This window comes from Aspergillus homomorphus (genome assembly GCF_003184865.1).
Source record: "Aspergillus homomorphus CBS 101889 unplaced genomic scaffold BO97scaffold_42, whole genome shotgun sequence".
Taxonomy (NCBI): Eukaryota; Fungi; Ascomycota; class Eurotiomycetes; order Eurotiales; family Aspergillaceae; genus Aspergillus; species Aspergillus homomorphus.
The window spans coordinates 1-19,480 of record NW_020291928.1 but is presented as its reverse complement, the minus strand read 5'-3'; the positions used below and the strand labels follow the sequence as shown (position 1 = coordinate 19,480).

The following is a 19,480-nucleotide window of genomic DNA, read 5'->3' as shown; positions in this document are numbered from 1 at the left end:
GTGCACTAGGGGGGGTGAGTAAGGAAGGGTATTGGCGTGACAGTCGACTCAAGGAATCGACAGACGAGCGGGTTTCGAGGAACTTGCCGGGGAGGAATGGATGGAATACTAGTCGTAAGAGGGGGGATGCGCTCTTGACCTGCACTAGCCTCTTTCGAAAACTTCTCTTGGCGGTCAGTCAGTCAGTGACTCTCGCCCGCCCGCCGTGTCTTTCTAAGCACTTGCGCCGAGTCCGAGCTACCTTTACACAACCACTTCTTCCTTCAAATCTTCTATCTTCTCTCTCTCGGTTCTACCACCACTCCTCCCCTTTCGCTACTTCCCTGGAGCATTAATTTGTTCCAGTTCAATAGTCTGCGTGACTTCGTGAAGTAGCGTACGATCGTTTTACCCGTTGCGCATCCCAAGTCCGGTCTGCCCGGTCTGCCCGTCCACGGCTCCCGACCACTTTCGGTAACTCGACAAACCGCTGCGGACTCGCTCAAAAGTACGTCAGTTGTGCCGTACTCTGTCATAAGTACGCTGCGCGGTTGTCCGCTTTACCTCACAATCTTCTGGATTGAGTCACAACATGCTGCGTTCAACTCTTGGGGTGAGCCGAGGCCGTGTGCCTGCTTTACCCAAGTCCGCCAACGGTCGTCTATGGAACTCCGGCAGCGCTCTGCTTCGCTGGGGTCAGGGGAGAAGATCTGCTTCAACCGTGACAAGCATCGACAACTTCCCTGGAATTGGAGAGAAGATCCACGGATTTACCGTTCAAGAAAAGAAACATGTACCGGAACTACATCTCACCGCTGTCCGGTTAACGCATGACCAGACCGACGCGGACTACCTCCATGTGGCTAGGGAAGACAAGAACAATGTGTTTGGAATTGGTTTCAAGACCAATCCGCCTGATGCCACTGGAGTTCCTCATATCCTGGAGCATACCACACTCTGTGGTAGTGAAAAGTAAGTCCACCTAAAGGCCCGTGGGTATGCATCTCACATGGGATCAAAACCATGGCTTACGCATCACCACTGTTTAGATATCCTATCCGCGACCCTTTTTTCAAGATGCTTCCCCGCTCACTGTCGAATTTCATGAATGCCTTCACCTCCGCTGACCACACCACATATCCCTTCGCTACCACCAATCAGCAAGATTTCCAGAACCTGCTCTCAGTCTACCTAGATGCCACCTTCCACCCTTTACTCAAAGAGGAAGATTTCAGACAAGAAGGCTGGCGATTAGGGCCAGAGGATCCCCGTGCTATTGAGGGTCAGACGGCTCAAAAGCCCGAGGACATTCTTTTCAAGGGCGTCGTGTACAACGAGATGAAGGGACAAATCTCGGACGCAAACTACCTCTACTACATCAAATATAAAGAGAGCATCATCCCAGCACTGAACAACTCGGGCGGTGATCCCCAGTATATCACCGACTTGACGCACAAGGAGCTGGTCGATTTCTCTAAGCGAAACTACCACCCCAGCAATTCTAAGATCTTCACCTATGGTGATATGCCTTTGGCTAGCCACCTTGAGCAAATTGGCAAAGTTTTGGATGGATTCCAGAAGGGCGAAGCCGACAAGTCTATTAAGCAGCCGATTGACCTTAGCCAGGGCCCTAAGAACGTGACTGTTCCAGGTCCCATCGACACCTTCGCTAGCGAAGACAAGCAGCACAAAACGTCAACCTCGTGGTACATGGGAGATTCAACCGATGTTGTGGAGGCTTTCTCTGCTGGAATTGTGTCTTCTCTGCTCCTAGATGGTTATGGCTCACCTATGTACCGGGCTTTGATCGAGAGTGGGCTCGGCTCTTCCTTCAGTCCAAACACAGGTCTTGATACCTCTGGCCGTGTGCCCGTGTTCTCCGTCGGTGTGACTGGCATCAGTGAAGAGTCGGCCTCTCATGTCAAGACTGCTATCCAGACCGTCTTCGAAGAATCTTTCGCCACGGGTTTCAGTGATGAGAAGGTCCAGGGTATTCTCCACCAGCTTGAGCTTGCCCTCAGGCACAAGACTGCCAATTTCGGAATTGGCGTGATGGAGAAAACCATCTCTTCTTGGTTCAATGGGTCCAATCCCATGAAGGAATTGGCTTGGAATGAAGTGATTGATGAATTCAAGAGGAGATACGCACAGTGGGGTTATCTGGAGTCGCTGATGCAGAAGTATCTTATGAATGATAACTGCCTGACATTCACGATGGTCGGCACACCCAGTTTCAACCAAAAGCTTGACGAGCAAGAATTGGTCCGGAAGGAGAAGAAGCTTAGCCAGCTCGTTGAGCAGCATGGATCAATGGAGAAAGCCATTGCCAAGCTAACGGAGGAAGAGCTTCAGCTGCTCAAAGTCCAAGAGGAAGCGCAAAACGCCGACCTGAGTTGTTTGCCTTCCCTCCGTGTGTCTGATATTTCACGCGAGAAGGAGCGCAAGCCCGTCCGGGAGTCCAAGGTCGACAACGTAGATGTTGTCTGGCGGGAAGCTCCTACTAACGGCTTGACCTACTTCCAGGCTTTGAACACCTTCGACGGTCTCCCCGATGACCTTCGGTTGCTGATGCCGCTTTTCAATGATTGTATCATGCGACTGGGTACAGCAAACCGCTCCATGGAACAATGGGAAGACTTGATTAAATTGAAGACCGGGGGCATCTCCACCTCCACGTTCCACGTTTCGTCGCCCACGGAGCTTGGAAAGTTCAACGAAGGTCTTCAATTCTCCGGATCCGCTCTGGATAAGAACATTCCCGACATGCTGCAGATTCTGACCACCCTGGTCACTGAAACTGACTTCGCAAGCCCCAGTGCGCCAGCCATGATTCAGGAGTTACTCCGGATGACGACCAACGGTGCTTTGGACGCTGTTGCAGGTACAGGCCATCGCTTCGCGCTCAACGCGGCTGCGGCAAGTCTGTCGCGCAGCTTTTGGGTGCAGGAGCAACAATCCGGTCTTGCACAGCTGCAGGCTACGGCTAACCTGTTGCGGGATGCAGAAACGTCTCCCGAGCGATTGGCGGAGTTGATTGAGAAGCTCCGCACGATCCAGGCGTTCGCCATCTCCAGGTCGTCCGGCCTTCGTGTCCGCATGGTGTGCGAGCCAGAGAGCGCGGGTCAGAATGAGTCCGTGCTGCAGAAATGGTTCGCGGGTCTGCCTCAAGTCCGCTCGCCAACAACCGCTTTCGAATCTCCAGCCAAGGATTCCAAGCTGATCAAGACGTTCTTCGATATGCCGTACAAGGTGTACTACTCGGGATTGGCTATGCACACAGTCCCATTCGTCCACTCCTCCAGCGCTAAGCTTAGTGTCCTTTCTCAATTGCTGACGCATAACTACCTCCATCCGGAGATTCGTGAGAAGGGAGGTGCCTACGGTGCGGGAGCCAGCAATGGTCCAGTCAAAGGCATGTTTGCCTTTACCAGCTACCGGGATCCCAACCCTACCAACACTCTGAAGGTGTTCCAAAACAGCGGAATCTTTGCTAGAGACAGGACTTGGTCGGAGCGGGAACTCAACGAGGCCAAGTTGGGTATTTTCCAGGGTCTCGACGCTCCAATGAGTGTCGATGAGGAGGGCGCAAGATACTTCATGAGCGGTGTTACCCATGAAATGGACCAGCGCTGGAGAGAGCAGGTCCTTGATGTCACCGCGAAGGACGTCAACGAGGCAGCACAATCCTTCTTGGTCAATGGCTCTCAGCGGTCTGTGTGCCTGCTCGGCGAAAAGAAAGACTGGATCGAGTCAGATGGCTGGGATATGCGGAAGCTTTCCATGAACGTGTCCGAAGAGGGCCCCGTTGAAGATGCCGCTGCGTCGGCTTGAACTTGAAAAAGCAGGATGCTTGATGCCACGTCGAGCATGGCTTCCCTTAACTCTTATGACTTCCATCATGGCGCTGCATTGTCAGATATTTGACACTCGCCATGTGTATCATATCTCCCATGTATTTTTATGATGAATACCGGCATGAAAGATCATGTATATAGACCTGTGCTTTTATAATACCCTTCTCACTCTTCTCTCTTTCTTTTTCTTTCCTTTTTCCTTTTTACTTGAGTCTTATCAATCACTCTGACTGCCTCATGAACGCGCATATCAAGAACAACCTACCCCATCTCCACTCGAAATACCATGTTGGCAGATGGCTGGTCCTCCTTTTTAGGAGCACGCGCAAGATCAACAAGAATGTGAGCCCGCGACTGATGTGGTACACTTCTTATTTCCGTTTTTCAGACCCTCCTTTGCATTTGAAGCTTACGCAAGGCGGACTAAAAACGCGAGAACAAGATGTAATTTAGCATGATACACGAGGCAAGTGAGGTGTACACAAACCGGGGTATCGAAGAAGTATCATACCTTGGTTCTCGGGTACAATCATCTTTCGGCACGTTATCTTTACTTAGAAGGCTTGTCAAGTTAGAATAACCGAATGCTATCGTCGATCAATTTAGCCCCGGCTCATGTGGTGGCGGACTACTTGTTCCTAGTGTCGCGCGACACTTCTCTGCTTACTTCCTGCTTGTAACCACGCAGGTCCTCGTTTAAAAATAAATCGCTGTATAGGACTGGAGGAATAGATACATGCCCAATGCGAAACATCAAACCATCACGAAACAGATCAAGATGAAACAGACAGGTACTATCGCCCGCCATGTCACCGTTGTCGACACAGCAAAACGACCTGCATCTTCCGACCCAGATCAAATGTGAGGATTGCGTGACTCCTCGGCTCTGTCGTAGAATGGCTCTTCTCTTGCTTAAAATCTCAGACTGCAGCTGCTGCCCGCGACATAGTACCCTTGCCTCGAGCCTCACCAACGACGTGCCGTCGGTTCTGAAGCGCCTGGATCGCATCGAAAGGAAGCTGGGTATGTGCGAAAACGAAAAAACCCATGCCATTGACGCATGGAGCTGTGGATCATGGCGAGGAGAGCGAGTCCCTTCATCCCCTATGGCACGCCGCACGGTACCTGAAGCGCATCACGCGGCCACCGCAGGACGATGCTATAAGGTCACGACCTATTGTCAAGCACCTATGGAACTCGTATGTGATCTCGCTATGCCGCCAATTCTTCTCTCGCCGGCCCGGGGGGTACAGCAGATTGACATGGACTCAGCCTCCTCAACAACCTCCCACTCCTCCACTTTCTCAAAGACCAAAGCGCATTCGCCGCACCGTCCCCGCTCCTCCTATCATCGATCCTCTACATCTCGGCCCTGCACGACCCATCCCAAGACCTCAGCGAGCTAGCAAAAGGGTACTTCGTCGCGCAATGCTGCGCCATCGCTGACCCCGTCCTCCCAGACCTGACGATACACACTCGATGCTTCGTCGACGACGACGACAGCCCGACAACCCACGCCAGCGCATCGCAACCCTCTCCACCGGACAGCCCCCAACAAGACCTCCACAACATCCTCGGCCTCATCATGGCCAGCCTCAGCTCCGAAGCCTACGTCTCGACCACGGGACAATGGATCGCGCTCGCCTACCGTCTCCTCCTCGACCACACGCCTGTCCCCTCCAGCAGCAGCAGCAGCAGCAGCAGTAGCACCGACCCCAGCGCAAGCCCAAGTCCAACCCCAGCCCCAAGTCCCGACTGGGATAGCCTCCTCTCAAGCCTCCAAGTAACCGACATCGAGCACGCATCCATGCACATGTGCCGCCCACTCCTCCCTGAACTCCAGCACAGCGAAACCACCACCAACCAAACCGCCAGGAGCGAAGAAGAAGAAGAGAATCACGCCGCAATCCACACCCTAACACAAATCACGCACCAAGGCCTCAACCACTTCGTAGACCGAGGCCTACCCACAATCTGGTCCTTCGTAAGCGCGAACCAACAAACCCAACCCACCTCGTGCCCAACACACAACATTCACAACCGAAGACGCCCGAGTCATCCGGCTGTGAGTGCGTAAATGGGAGGATTGGTTAGTGCGGTATAACGGTACTTCGCGTGGGTTTCTTCTCCCTCCTCCGCCCTTTCCCGTCCCTAGGTCGAACTCGGACAGAATACATACCATACCTGCTTGTATCCCCGAAGGCAAAGAGTGAGAGAGAGTGCGTGTGAGAAAGAGGAGGTGAATGAAAGAAGACGATACCCACTGACAAAAGAGAATGCGAAGAAACCTCGCCCTCCGATCGCCAGGGCGTCCTCATTCTCCTCCAGTATCACCTCCACAAGCTGTACGTGCTGTCGATCTACCACCTGGCACGGGGGTTCGATCTCGGCTGCTACTGCTCCTCCTCCTCCTCCTCCTCCTCCTCCTCCTCCTCCTCCGAGGCGGAGATCGCGCCCCCGGCTGAGAGAGAGGTACGAGGTGATGGTTTCGGCGCATGCGGTGGTGCGGTTGCGGTTGGATGATGCGAGTATTTGGTCGAATTGGGATTTGATTGTATGTATAACCTTTCCCTTTTCATCAAGCACACACAGGCATACAGACTACATACATGACTTCATGATTTCTTGAGCAGGATATTGAAGTGATAGAATAGATGATCACCTTCGCGGCAATGCTACTCCTACGTGGAATCGAGGACGGTATGTCTTACCAAGACGGTACGTGGATCTTTTCTTCACTACAACAAGCAAGCAAGCCGGAATCAAGCCGTTGACGTATTCCCTATTCCATATGGGCCGGGGGAGATATAGATCTACACCTCGTCGAAAAACACATCGCCAGGCTGGAAATAAGCCATCCGGCTGTTCCCAGCGTCCACCGTGTCCTGGCCGATCGACTCGAATCCAGTCTGCAGACGATGCACACGCTACCCGAGACTGCTTTAAGCGCGGCCCCGTTCCTCCCGCCGGAGTCCGATGCGGACTACTCCTGGGCGATATTCGATCAGGAGATTCTGTCGCTGGCGAATCCGCCGTGGTTGTTTGAGGATATCCCCGGCGGTGTGGACCAGGTGTCGAAGCGAGCGGAGCAGGTATTGCAGGCTGCGCCGAATGAGCATCCTTCGCGGTTTGGCTTTGTGGTGCCCGAGGGGCCGCCAGAGGCCTTGGGATTAGACGGTATTGCGAATATCGTTTGTGAACTTGCTTCGTTGGATTGCAATCGGATGAAACATGATGGTTAGGATTAGAGTGTAATTTCTGTGCGAGTGACTAAGAAATTCGATGTAGATATCTTGCGTTGCACATGCAACTGGCCCTTATGTAGGTGGCGCAGCTGCGTTCGTGAGTCGTGTCATATTACACATTCCGCTATTACTAAATATGTTAATATATCTGCCATGACCAGCTTATGTGGCACAGGCTGATCCACACAATGGCCACGTTTGACCTGCAAACCAGTTGGCGATTGAGTGTCCTGTCCGTTTGCATTCCTCTCAGCAAGGATCCATCTTCGGTGTTCTGCCGAATCGCTCGTTTAAGTTGAGTTCTGATCGTGATCCTGGCCTTGAGAGTCGCTATGCGGCGATGCAAGCATTGTATCGTGGGGATCGGACGTCGTAGGGAACGGGGGGAATGGCTCCGTCTGCGAATTACCCTCGGATGTTTGTGACATTGGCCATGGTTCAGACCGACCGTTGAGATTCTGTACAGAAGGGTCTTCTACTGCCGAATCAGGTGATGACTTGTGAACATCTTCGTGGGCAGCATGTGATGACGTGCCATGATTCGCGGGTGGAGAAAGCTAGAAGCATCTTGTTAGAACAGTCCCGCGGACCAAACGTGACGATTCAACTACCAACCTGATGGTCAAGACCACGATTGGAAGCCAGCCGCTGTGCAGCCCGCCGTTTCTGTGCAATTTCTGATTCTTCTTCATATTCCGCCTGCTCCTCCTCCTTCTTGAGATCGGCCAATGAAGGCGTACTAGCGTCGCGGGTAATCTCTACGTACGACCCTTGCGGAGAACGAAGCCGACTGCTCCTCTTCTTCATCTGCTTCTTCCTCGATGCCTTTGAGGATCCGGTGGTTCCGGGACTAAACGTACCCGACGCCGACCGCATACTCGCCGGTTTATCTCCAATCAAATCAATCGAGTCCAAGCCGGTACCTCGACGGCTCGTCAGAGCCATAGCGAACTCATCATCTAAGGGCACGGCATCCTCTTCTTCGTCGCTGGGAATCAGATCCCCGCGCGAGCTCAACGAGTTGGTGGTTTCCCGCGACGACTGCGTCGAACTGCGATATCGACCCTTACCCCTGGATGGCTGAGGTTCGTAGTCCTCGGCTGCTTCCATGAGCGGCTCGTCCTCGTAGACATGCCGGTGCAGCCCTGCCGGATGTTCCTGTAAATCGGCTGCCGAAGGACGGTATTTCAGTCCTCGTGCGCCGAAGCGCCAGGGGAATCGCTCCAAGAAGCCCAGGAACGAAGAGCTGGGGATGACCGTCGGATCATTCCGTTCGTCCTGAACCAGAGCTGTGCTCTTCCGGCGGGCACGCCGGGCGCCGTAGCTCATTCGTCGCTGGCGGCGAGGCTGCTCGGCGGCGCCGCCACCGCGAGCCAAACCACTGCCCGCCAGCAGGCGGTCCAGCTCGTCGGTGCCCCATCCAAGCAGTCCGGCGTTCGAGTCTTCATTGTCCCAATCGTCGTAAAAGTCAAAGTTAGCTTCTGCGCGACCGCGGCGGCGACGGCGCAGCTGGTCCTCCCGGCTCGGAAGACAGGGTGCAGTGCAGGAGTAGACGCAGTTCCCGAGCGCCGTGAAACACGGTAGAATATAGTTGTGAGAGAAGGTGTAGAGGCCCTCCTGGGCTGTCTCGTTGGCGGATTCAAGGTTGTGGGAGAGTTGGTTTATCCTTTGGCGGACTCGAGGGTCCTTTGATCGCATCATGGTGTGTGAAACGCCCGGGGGAGTGCGTGGGCGGTAAGGGACACAACGGTTGCTGGGTTAAGGTCCAGTACTGTTGTCATGCCACAGCCGAGGGGTAAATGGTGCTTGCTTGCTTGCTCAAATCGGGTTTGACACCTCAACCAACAGGCCCCATCAAGTCGGCGCGACGATGATGGGGAGGAGACTGAAACAGCAGAGTTGGCAGTCGGTTGACTGATTGAGACCGCATTGAGGGAGACGGAGATGGAGATTCTCAATCAAAAGAATGGAGAATCGAAGGAAGGAGTTGCGGCCTGTGGGAGCCTGAGGAAGAACTTGGTCGATGTCATCGCCCGCTTCTTAGTCAGCCATATTCACAGGCACGTGCGCAACGGTCCCGGGCCGCTTGCCTTTTTGGGACTTAGTTGATATCGTCCACAGTCTGTCCAACTCGTCATTGAATTTGGTCGGTCTTATGTTGTGGTGTCAATTGAGATCTCCTGGCAGTGACCATGGTTTTCTACATTCGCTTCCTCAAGGCTCCCAGATTCACCAAGCAGAAAGGTGCTGTCTCGGCTTCCGCACTGGTCTGCATTACCACGGATTTGGGCGATGCCTTTCTGACCGAAGATGTGGATTTGCATGTGGCCCTGACCGCTGAGGGCACAGGAAAGGCCCTATATCAGGAGCCCATGACATGGAAGGCCGGCAAGCGTGAGCTGCCAATCTCGCTGGGACCCTTTCCCGCCCATCTTTCCCAACAGACAGTCGTGCTAGCAGTGACCGCAGCCGACTGCGCTAAGCTGCAAGCACCGTTGCCAGACTCACTAATTGGAAAGTCTGGACTCCCGCTGGTTGTCTCAGGCTGGAGTGCTCCATTTGGCGGGTCACAGTCTTTAGTGGCCGAGAAGCTTGTAGAAAGACGCTTCGGGCCGGATGACAAGCTTGGTTTGAGAATCTGGGAAGAGACCGGGAACAGCATCGCCCGGCATATCTGGTGAGGCACTTTGTTCGGGAACAGGTCACTTGTTGCAACGCTAATAGAAGAACACCTCAGGGATGCAGCGGTGGCGTCAGTTATCTATCTTCAGAAGATAATCACCGGAGATCCCGGGGTTTCTGCACCGTTATTACAGGGGCTACTTCGAGGATCACGCAGCGGCCCCCTTCATGCCATCGAGCTGGGATCTGGATGTGGCATTGTGGGCATCGCGCTAGCAGAGCTCCTGCCCGAGTGCTCAGTGACGCTTACAGATCTTCCCGAGGTCGAAGAAATCGTAACCAAGAATATCGCAGTTGCCCGACCGGCTCAGTCCTCAGCACTTCAATTTCAAACGCTGGATTGGGATGAGGCACTTCCGAAAGATCTCTGCAGCGGCTCAGTTGACTTGGTCCTTGTCTCGGATTGTACCTATAATGCAGACAGCTTGCCCGCCCTAGTTTCAGTCCTGGACCGCTTGCTGCAGATGTCACCCGATGCAGTCATCTTAGTGGCGCTGAAGAGACGCCACGAGAGTGAGACAATTTTCTTTGAACTCATGCGTTCTGCGGGGCTCTGCAATTTGCATCTGGACTGCATGCAGCTGCCGTCCGAGCACGAACAGCATGATCAGATCGAGCTGCATTGCTATGGCCGAGAAGGGAAGCATCAAAAATGAGAGCTCGGGGTTTTCAGCGCAACTTTTTCTGTCTCTATCAAATAAGGCCCGGATCTTACATACACGCTAGACAGGCAACACGTCTTCGTGCTGCTGATCATGAGGCTTGGCATGCAGCCAACCACGTCCTGAAGTCTTGTTAATGCGACCAGGGTCCATGATACTTCGACCTTGATGGAGACTTGATTCTGCCTCTCGCGTTCGAGAGTAATGAGCTTCAAAGTCCTCCAACATGGATTCTCTTGATTTTATTCAGCCATCAACCAAACGACGAATGAACACGACGATCGCAAGAGAGTACAATCGTGCGGATTGGGCCAGGTGATCCGTTCGCGCAGAACAACCAACCACGGTCGACCTTGGAAACCTGGTCTAAAAATGAAGAGCAAGCACAGCGCAGATTATCAAATTCAATACCTGGTGAGCTCGGATTTCATGCGACCCTGTTAAACCTGAAGAATGCTTGGGAAAGGTCTAAAAACACCCATCAATTGATCCCTTTGAACGTAATTACAAACCCAAGAGAGCCTGGCCGTCAGAATTGCTAGCCTGGCAGTGTTTCATTGCTAGATCCCGCGAGCCAGTCTGAACCTCCACAACATGGCGCGGAAGCCGGTTCCAAGGCGCGTACCGTATCTGGAGTAGGCACGAAATGGGACCAAACAAATAAGGATAGCATCCTTCGTGCTCATCTCTCACAAAATCTGGGTCCATTGCAATGCCTACCCTCATAAAAAAGATAGACCAAACAGACACCACAGAACAGGAGTGAGCCTCTGTCATATCGCCAGACATCAGGCCCATCCGATCAACCTTCTAAACCTCCGACTTGAGGGTTTTTTGTCCGGCTCAGGGGGCTGCACTTGTGTTTCCGCCGCAGGACTTCCTAGACACTGCGACTGGCGACTGCGCCTGACTTTCAGATTGGACAGAAGAGCTCCGAGAGGGAGATCGAGGAGCACATAATCGGCGTCGGCGCACTCGGGCAACACCTTGTTGAGCACATCATATACTACCTCTGGGAGGCGGATCTGTAGCTTTTCAGACCGAGCCAGCTGCCTACTATCGACGAGACTATACGAGCGAGGGGGTGGCATCACCGGGAGTCCATTTCCTGGATATCGCAGGCCGCTCGCCTCACGAAGATCATGCTCCGCGCACCTCCGATTGAAAGCGCTGAAATTTGCCGCGAGCGTCACCGCGCAGAGCGGCAAGAATGCAAGACGCATTGGATGTTTATCGATCTCGCTCGGTTCAGCCTCGGAAGCAATAGACGAGGCACTGGCACAGAGGGCCCACAGATCGGCATAGAGACGGCACACGACAAACACTTCTCCAGTGATGAGCTCATGTTCGTCGGTCAGTGGGTTGTCATGGTCGGGCAGAGTATAGGATGGGTGGATGCACAGGACCAGCGAGCCTTCTTGAATGGACCATCGTTCGTCCAAGCCTAGGCGCACATCTCTGCAGGACTGCAACCGTGCGCAGCTGTTGCGCTTTGTCACGGGTATAGAGCTCTGCAGTAGATATCGACTCGGGTTCGAGGAATGCGAAGGCGTTGTCTGTGTCAACGATATGGTCAATTTGTGCCTTGTATCCGGGGTGCTTCGATGGGCCGGTCCTGCATACTATGCCATCGTTAGAAGAACGCACGCCCTGACCGGGTTCGAGCAATTACATATGATGAACGTCCGTCGGAGGACATCTTTGCTTCTGCTTGCTAGATAAACTGCGCATTCGTGCATTGTCTGAGAATGAACTGGGATTCATCTTCGATGCTCAGGGAAGTATTCAGTCGAGGTTCGTCGAAGGCAGGAACCATCCTCGATCCTCGACAGAGGCCTAAGGCACCCATCAGAAACGAGGTATATCGATGCGACTATCTCATACTACATAACGCGTCTCCTACTAGGGTAGCAGTCAGCCTGTAGATTCGTCCCACCACTTCTCCTCAATCGCACCTCCGTATAGTTATAGTTACTCGTATATGCACGACAAATCAAGCCGAACAACCTCGGCTTGTGGCGCTGAGTCAGCCATGCGGAGAGCATGACCTGGAAGGAGGGCGCCTTTGACATGACATCTTCACTTCACTCTTAAATCAAGCCTAGATATCCTCTATCATAGACTGCAGACAATAATATTATCCCGGGGGATCTTCAAACACATACCAACATGGCCAACCCAAGTATAACCCTCTACTTCGACACCGTCAGTCCGTTCGGCTACATCGCCTTCCACGTTCTCCGCGTAAGTCCACCACATAAACATCAATCGCATCAAAGGAATAACCACTAACTCAGACCAGACTTCCCCCATTTTCTCAACCTGCAAAATAACCTACGTCCCCATCTTCCTAGGCGGTCTAATGCACGCCTGCGGCAACACCCCGCCCGTTGAAATCAAAAGTATACCCCCAACCCCCCAACCCCCAGGCACCTTCATCCTATACCAGAGATAAGCATCCCGGGGGAGAACCCCCGGACCCCCCTTTCTTTCAGCTTCCTGGTATAACGCAACCCAAAGCCAAAGAGAGAGAGAGAGAGAGAGAGTATCCGGGGAGAACCCCGGACCCCCCTTCCTTTCAGCTTCCCAGGCACCTCAATCCCATACCCCGGACCCCTCTTTCAACCCTATACCCACAAACTAACCAAGTCGCAGACAAAGACAAATGGATCGCCACGGAACGCAACAGATGGGCAAAATACTTCTCAGTGCCAATCGTAGCCGAGACACCCCCAAACTTCCCACCACGCACACTGCACACGCAGCGCGCGCTGTGCGCCGTGGCACAGCTGGCGCCCGAGCAGCTGCTGAGCGTGCAGGAGGCGCTGTTCCGCACCTTCTGGGTGGAGGGAGACGGGCGAATCGGCGAGCCGGCGTGTTTCGTGCCCGTGTTGGAGGCGGTATTGGGGAAGGAGGTGGCCGCGAGGGTCGTTGAGATTGTATGTTTCTCCTTCCCTTCCTTTCTCATCGGGCAATATGGATTGGCGGAAACGAGCTAATATCTACCGATAAGATGGGAACACCCGAGATCAAAGCGCAGCTTGCGGCCAATACGGACCGCGCGTTCAAGGCCGGGGCGTTCGGGGTGCCGTGGCTGGAATGCACGAACGCGCAGGGCAAGACGGAGGGGTTCTTCGGGGTGGACCATTTGGGCCAGGTCGTGGATTTTCTGGGGTTGGAGCGCGGGTTGGATCGCGGGTTGATGAGGGCTTTGTTGTGAGTCTCGGTTTTTAGTATCCGTGAAATTATATAAATGCATTACAGTGATTCCATCCACTGTAACCCTACTCTACACTGAAAATGGCACAAAGAAATAGTTATACAGTGTCCATTCATCTATACAAAACACCCAACATCCCCAACCAAGTAAACCAAACCAAAAATAAAAAAAAAATCACTGCTCCGGCGCAGACCCCACCCCCTTACCGGGATGATACTTCTTTTCCAAATCGCGATTACTCCGAGTCCGGTCCTGCAGGAACTCGACGATCCGCTCTTTCTCCAGCGCTTCAATCCGCCGGATCTCCTCGGGGTCAGCGGCGAGGGGGTCGTGTTCTTCTATACCAGTAAAGATCATCAGCTTAACAGTTCACTCGAACCAGAACCAGCCAGCCCAGCCCCCTCAATCCCCACAGAAGAAAAGAAAAGAAAAAGAAAAGAAAAGAAAAACATACCCTTCTCCCCCTCCGCATCCCCCCCCGCAAAACCAGGTACATACTCCCTCACCCTCCTTACAGCGGAATTCACGAGCTCGCTCTCGCATGCAGCGTTCAGCATCGTCTTGGCTTCTTGGAGCGAGGTACTGGCTACTTCGTTGATTTTCTCGGTGGGCGGGAGGAAGCGTGAAGATGAGGAGGAGGATGAGGAAGTCGCTGAGGATGTGGTTGGTGCATGCGCTATCGACGCGGTAGGTTTGAGCCCATGCTCGGGCTGTTGCTGTTGCTGTTGCTGGTACTGTAATTCCTGCTCCTTCCGCTGTAAAGCGCAATCGCGCTCGTAGCGCTGTTGATCGAGGTGTTCTTGTTCGTGGGGGGGCACGCAGCCTAGTTCGCGGGCGGTGTCGTCGACGGTTTTCATTGCGGGGATCTATAAGCTCCTAATCGTTTTCGAGGGGATGCGGAGGTCTTATTTAGAGAGCAAGAGAAAGAGAGAAAGCGAGAGAGAAAGAGCAAATAAAATGCGTCAAAGGTCTAGATCATTAAATTGGCAAGTTGAATGAAAACCTAAAAATGAAAGTGGTCGTCAACTTGTCAGCCTGGTAGGGCTGGGAAATGACATCAAGTCCGCTTGCTTGCGGGTGGAAGTTAGTTAGTGCGGGGATGATATCATCGTCGTTGACTCGTTGCTAGCTGGTCGCGCACGTTTCAGCCTTGTGGAGCTTGGGGGGTCACCATTTACCTCTATTGGGATTGGAGGGGTGTAACGGATTCGACCTGAAGATAGTCGGACAGTTTATAGTTAGTTATGGCGTTGTAGTCTAGACACTGGGGGTTTAAGTCAACTGGTGGGTGGGTGTCTATCAGATACTCATACTATCGAGAGGATTGATTCACCTTTGTGTATCTTGCTATAGATCATCCCACTACCCGAAAGACTCGTTTAGGAATGACGGTACTCGATTGGATTTACGAGTAGTCATATTACGAGTGGCATCACGCCACCAGCCCTCTTTTCAGGGGTCATGGCTGATGAAATTCCCACAAGCCGATCACTTGCTACCTGCGGACAAGTATTGCTGCTTCGCACTTCTGTGCGTATTCAACGCATACTCATAGGAAATGTTGGAAGTAGTCTTGTTTATCCGGGTCAAGGCACTGAATCTCCATCTCCTAGTACTTTGTAGCTAAGAAAGGCTACTACTGCCTATCACTTGGAGATAAGCCCACCCTCCTCCAGGCCCTCCCAAGTCTCGAAGTCTCTTTAGGGTTCCACCCAATCCAGCCTAGCGCCACCCTTCGCCGCCCCTCCGCCGAATTCTGCCGCCCGGCGAGTCCAACGGCTTCCTTCGTCTTCCCCTCTTACCCTTATTTTCTCTCTCGCCATCCCTCGTTTCGCAATAGACTTACCAGACTTTAGACTCCGCTCCTTACACTAATACACGACCGCTACGAAACGATAAAAAGACACCACCCAGAATGCCGCCCATCCCTATCACCATCGTGACGGGCTTCCTGGGGTCAGGCAAGACGACCCTCCTCCTGAACCTCATCCCGCAGCTGCCCGCGACCTACCGACTGGCGCTGCTGAAGAACGAGTTCGGCGACGTCGCCGTCGACTCACAACTGGCCTCCACGCAATCCATCTCCGGCGTACGCGAGCTGCTCAACGGCTGTATCTGCTGCAACCTCGTGGGCCAGCTGAGCGACGCACTCGAGCAGCTCCGCACGGAGGTCCAGCCGGACCGCATCGTCATCGAGACCAGCGGGAGCGCATTCCCGGCCACCCTGGCCATGGAGGTCAACCGTCTGGCGCGCGAGAATCCCGGCAGCTTCGTGCTGGACGGGGTGATCAGCGTCATCGACGTCGAGAACTGGGAGGGCTACGAGGATACCTCGTACACGGCGAAGCTACAGGCCAAGTACACGGATCTGATCATCTTCAATAAGTGGGAGCATGTGTCGGAGATGCGGTTCGATATCTGTCTCGACCGCGTCGGCGATCTGGAGGTCCCCACCCCCTGGGTCAAGTCGGATCGCGGCAGGGTCGATAAGGATGTCCTGCTGGGCATTGACGGGGCGTTGTTCGCTAAGGAAGAGCATGCACATGCGCATGCTGGGCACGACGGGCATACCGGAGAACATGACCATCATGAGCACAACGGGGACCATGCGCATAAGAATGACCATCAGTCGGAGGTCGAGGTGCTCTCCGTCACGCTCAAGTCGGCCGACTCTTCGGTCGTCGACGTCGCGGCTCTGGAGCAGCTCCTTCGCTCCGCTTCCAAGGAAGAGGTCTACCGCATTAAGGGTATCATGCGCTGCTCGACTAGCTCCCCTCCCGCGGAATCCTCGGAGGATGACGGCGCCGCGAAGCCTGCTGCTGTCGACGGTCCCGCCTCCCGCTACTACATTTTGAATTGGGCTTTCGGTCGCTGGACCTTCACACCATCGGACGTTGTCGCCGAAAATGCTGACCCCGCTGTGGTGGCCCGGATTACGCTCATTTTGGCTCGCTATGAATCCGCCAAGTGGAAGAAGAAGCTCGAAGCCGGTGGGCTTGTACGGGTTGGCGGGGCCAACGATGCCGACTTGGTTGTGGAGCGACTGCTCTGAATGTTTCCGACCTGCATTCGACTTTCTCTTTTGCCTACCATATACGATGCACAGGGGCTGGCTCCTGCGCATAATGACTGTTTGAACTAGACCACAGTTTCTTTTCGATTTATATATTGGCCATATGACTTTTATGACGGGAGAACGAAGTGCGTGGATGGATCGCGGCGGAAAGGGTCGGTTCTATGATAGTTAGATTTGATTCCCATAGAGAATGATAGATCACTTCTAGAGATTGAAAGATTGGAAAGCGGGCCGAAAGCATAACAGTAGAATGAACGAGGTACTTCAGTCAACTGATGAACAAGTGCGGACCTCCACATGGACCCGTAAAAACATCAGGAAAAGATAACTAGAACTAATAACGTCTCTGCTCGCATTCGAGTTCATCGTGCAAGTCCCCCTTGCATCTACTCTATTGAGGAAGATAAAGCAGTTAAATCATGAACGAACAAGGATAAGCGGGCCGCCACATCAGATAAAGACAAGTGGTGCGCAGAGATCCAAGCAAACAATAAACACAAACTAAGATCAAACAACATCTAGTACTCGAGAAGAGCAGAGGCTCCAGCTTCGCTAGAGATGTAGATCACCTCGTGGTTGTCGGAGAAGCCATTGAAGCGAGTCGCGCTACACCTAGTGTAGGCTCCCATGTCCTCGAAATACAGCCAATCGCCTACATTCAGGAGCGCCGGGAGATTGATGCGCTTGCTGATGACATCAATGCCATCGCAAGTCGGTCCCCAGATAGAGTAGGCGATACCCTCCGAAGTCGCAGCATTCGGAGGATTCACGCTCGGGTCACAGGTAAGAACCTGGGCCACAGGGTGCTGGTGGTCGAAGATGATGTTGGAGAAGTTTCCATACACCCCGTCATTGAGATAGAGCATGTAGGCATCATGGGTCGGGTTCTCAGGATCCCGCACATCACGACGAGCAATTACGTTGGCAGCCAGGGTGAAAGCGCTGGCAACGTAGTAGCGGCCGGGCTCGGCGATGATGCGGATGTTCGGCGGGAAGTAAACATCTAGGGCGTCACTGAGGACACCGGCGAACTTCTCAAAGGTCTCCTGACTGAAACCGCCACCGACGTCGAGAGTGTGAAGCTCGTGGCCCACCTCTGCGGCTTGATCAAAGACCAGACGCGCATCCTGGACAGCTTTCAGGAAAGCCTTGGGGTCCTCGGCGCCGGAGCCAACGTGGAAGCTGACACCGACCACCTTAAGCTCGAGCTGGTAGGCAACTTCGAGCAGGTGCCGGGCGACATCCATCGAGGCTCCGAACTTCATGCTGAACTGGCACATGCTTGAGGAATCATCCGTGAGGATGCGTAGGTACAGCTCAGCGTCGGGGTAGCAGGCTTTGATCTTGTACAACTCATCGGCATTATCGAAGGTCATCTGTTTCACGCCCATCTGGGCCGCATAGCGCAGGTAGGACTTGGTCTTGCAGGGCTGCGCATAGATGATGCGGCTGGGATCGATACCCGTGGCGAGGGCCAGGTCAATTTCCGCCTTGGAGGCACAGTCGAACCCGTTGCCGAGCTGGGCCATGAGGCGAAGGATTTCGGGGTCCGGGTTGCACTTGACGGCTAATCACAAATCAGTCGCTGTCCGCGCCCTTGCGTAGTCGAGGGTTCAGTCGAAACTTACCGTAAAAGGGCCGGACACGGCTTAGGTTCAGTTTCCAACGCAGATGCTGGCGATAGATCTCGCCCATGTCTGCAACATAAAAGGCATCCTCGGCGCCGGGGGCGCACGAGTCCACGTCCACCTCGGACGCACGCTTCTTCAGGACGTCCAGGATCAGCTCCTTGGCAGCCAACCTAGACTGCGGCTGATCGTCCTCTCCATGATAGCTGAATTGACCATGATCCCACTTGGGATTAAAGTCGATTTTGTCGGGAAAATGTTTGATAGTGGTGCATATTTCAGCTGGCAAACAAGCAGTCGGTGCCATAACCATGCGCGCTGCGACGTAGCACGGGATAGGTCTTTAGATAAAGATAAAGAAAGAAGTAGAAAGTGATTGAACGCGACTGCGTGTTAGGGAGGACGAAAAGTTTCGCAACCGAGGTTGACTGGACCAAGCCTCCTAGACCCTTCCTCCTTGAGAGGAAGAACCTTCAGAGAAGTCCTATGCGGCAGCTCAAAAGGCGAAGGTGTGAATTGTGAGGGCGTCAATTTATGAAAAAATGGCGCACCGGACGGAGGGACGGAGATCGAGACCAGCAGGAGGGGGAATGTTATTAAGAGTGTCGCGTTGACGTCTATGCGATACAATTTGACGAAGAAAACGCGAGGCTGTGAGAGCCGTGGTGCACTGGGGTGCCTTTGGAACCGGTGGAGTCCAAAGGCCTTGAAAATGCGATGGCCGAGAGGTGAAAGGGAGGAGGAAAGAGAGAAAACAGGGTTTTTTCTACTTTCGAGAATAAGAAACGATCTGACCCGATCAGCCCGACAGTTAGCGGTGGAAAAAAAAGGAGAAAAAGAAAAGAGCAGCGAGAACTCGAATCTCAAGCAAAAAGGAATGCGAGATTTAATTTCTGGGTCGGGGGGAGATAGACAGAAGGGGAGGCGCGGAGGTGGTAAGAAGAGGTGCGTGCAGAGTTTTAACGACACTTCCGGTGGAGAGGGGGATTAGGGCAAAGGGCACGCACGGCGTCAGGCAGACACCGGGGAGAGGAGGAATGATGCTGATTCCTTGATCTGACAAGGATTGACAGATGACCTTGAGGATCGAAAAGCTAGAGACGCCGCAAAGAACAAGTATGTGTAAGGGGGGGG

General features: G+C 53.6%; 9 protein-coding genes across 9 annotated transcripts; 5 read left to right on the top strand and 4 right to left on the bottom strand.

The window, feature by feature from the left end:
- The first annotated feature begins 269 nt into the window (after positions 1 to 269).
- Positions 270 to 3,974, top strand: cym1 (pitrilysin family metalloprotease cym1). The gene is made up of 2 exons (XM_025695756.1): positions 270 to 951; positions 1,029 to 3,974. Exons 1-2 carry the CDS (start codon positions 572 to 574, stop codon positions 3,808 to 3,810), a joined length of 3,162 nt encoding a protein of 1,053 aa, XP_025548087.1. The 5' UTR covers positions 270 to 571; the 3' UTR covers positions 3,811 to 3,974.
- Positions 3,975 to 4,611: 637 nt separating this feature from the next.
- BO97DRAFT_427805 (uncharacterized protein) lies at positions 4,612 to 7,075 on the top strand (the record flags this gene model as incomplete). Its single annotated transcript, XM_025697235.1, has 7 exons — positions 4,612 to 4,694; positions 4,783 to 4,856; positions 4,900 to 5,032; positions 5,106 to 5,817; positions 6,141 to 6,305; positions 6,488 to 6,551; positions 6,645 to 7,075. The coding sequence occupies 7 exons, from the start codon at positions 4,612 to 4,614 to the stop codon at positions 7,073 to 7,075; spliced, it is 1,662 nt and encodes a 553-aa protein (XP_025548086.1).
- Positions 7,076 to 7,368: 293 nt separating this feature from the next.
- On the bottom strand, positions 7,369 to 8,779 carry BO97DRAFT_427804 (uncharacterized protein; the record flags this gene model as incomplete). The annotated part of the gene is made up of 2 exons (XM_025697234.1): positions 7,369 to 7,635; positions 7,694 to 8,779. 2 exons carry the CDS (start codon positions 8,777 to 8,779, stop codon positions 7,369 to 7,371), a joined length of 1,353 nt encoding a protein of 450 aa, XP_025548085.1.
- Positions 8,780 to 9,270: 491 nt separating this feature from the next.
- BO97DRAFT_437179 (protein N-lysine methyltransferase family protein) lies at positions 9,271 to 10,416 on the top strand (the record flags this gene model as incomplete). The annotated part of the gene is made up of 2 exons (XM_025697832.1): positions 9,271 to 9,755; positions 9,816 to 10,416. 2 exons carry the CDS (start codon positions 9,271 to 9,273, stop codon positions 10,414 to 10,416), a joined length of 1,086 nt encoding a protein of 361 aa, XP_025548084.1.
- Positions 10,417 to 11,210: 794 nt separating this feature from the next.
- On the bottom strand, positions 11,211 to 12,217 carry BO97DRAFT_445761 (uncharacterized protein; the record flags this gene model as incomplete). The annotated part of the gene is made up of 2 exons (XM_025698583.1): positions 12,095 to 12,217; positions 11,211 to 12,044 (listed from the first exon to the last, which is right to left on the bottom strand). The coding sequence occupies exons 1-2, from the start codon at positions 12,119 to 12,121 to the stop codon at positions 11,211 to 11,213; spliced, it is 861 nt and encodes a 286-aa protein (XP_025548083.1). The 5' UTR covers positions 12,122 to 12,217.
- A 301-nt stretch (positions 12,218 to 12,518) lies between these two features.
- Positions 12,519 to 13,679, top strand: BO97DRAFT_375523 (putative 2-hydroxychromene-2-carboxylate isomerase). Its single transcript, XM_025692991.1, has 4 exons — positions 12,519 to 12,666; positions 12,725 to 12,824; positions 13,078 to 13,361; positions 13,436 to 13,679. The coding sequence occupies exons 1-4, from the start codon at positions 12,592 to 12,594 to the stop codon at positions 13,640 to 13,642; spliced, it is 666 nt and encodes a 221-aa protein (XP_025548082.1). The 5' UTR covers positions 12,519 to 12,591; the 3' UTR covers positions 13,643 to 13,679.
- A 64-nt stretch (positions 13,680 to 13,743) lies between these two features.
- BO97DRAFT_480264 (uncharacterized protein) lies at positions 13,744 to 14,937 on the bottom strand. The gene is made up of 2 exons (XM_025700739.1): positions 14,097 to 14,937; positions 13,744 to 13,980 (listed from the first exon to the last, which is right to left on the bottom strand). Exons 1-2 carry the CDS (start codon positions 14,497 to 14,499, stop codon positions 13,817 to 13,819), a joined length of 567 nt encoding a protein of 188 aa, XP_025548081.1. The 5' UTR covers positions 14,500 to 14,937; the 3' UTR covers positions 13,744 to 13,816.
- Positions 14,938 to 15,202: 265 nt separating this feature from the next.
- On the top strand, positions 15,203 to 16,876 carry BO97DRAFT_407997 (cobW-domain-containing protein). Its single transcript, XM_025695755.1, has one exon. It carries the CDS (start codon positions 15,558 to 15,560, stop codon positions 16,692 to 16,694), a length of 1,137 nt encoding a protein of 378 aa, XP_025548080.1. The 5' UTR covers positions 15,203 to 15,557; the 3' UTR covers positions 16,695 to 16,876.
- A 250-nt stretch (positions 16,877 to 17,126) lies between these two features.
- BO97DRAFT_190359 (type III PLP-dependent enzyme) lies at positions 17,127 to 18,812 on the bottom strand. The gene is made up of 2 exons (XM_025690456.1): positions 18,347 to 18,812; positions 17,127 to 18,285 (listed from the first exon to the last, which is right to left on the bottom strand). Exons 1-2 carry the CDS (start codon positions 18,657 to 18,659, stop codon positions 17,237 to 17,239), a joined length of 1,362 nt encoding a protein of 453 aa, XP_025548079.1. The 5' UTR covers positions 18,660 to 18,812; the 3' UTR covers positions 17,127 to 17,236.
- Positions 18,813 to 19,480: the final 668 nt, after the last annotated feature.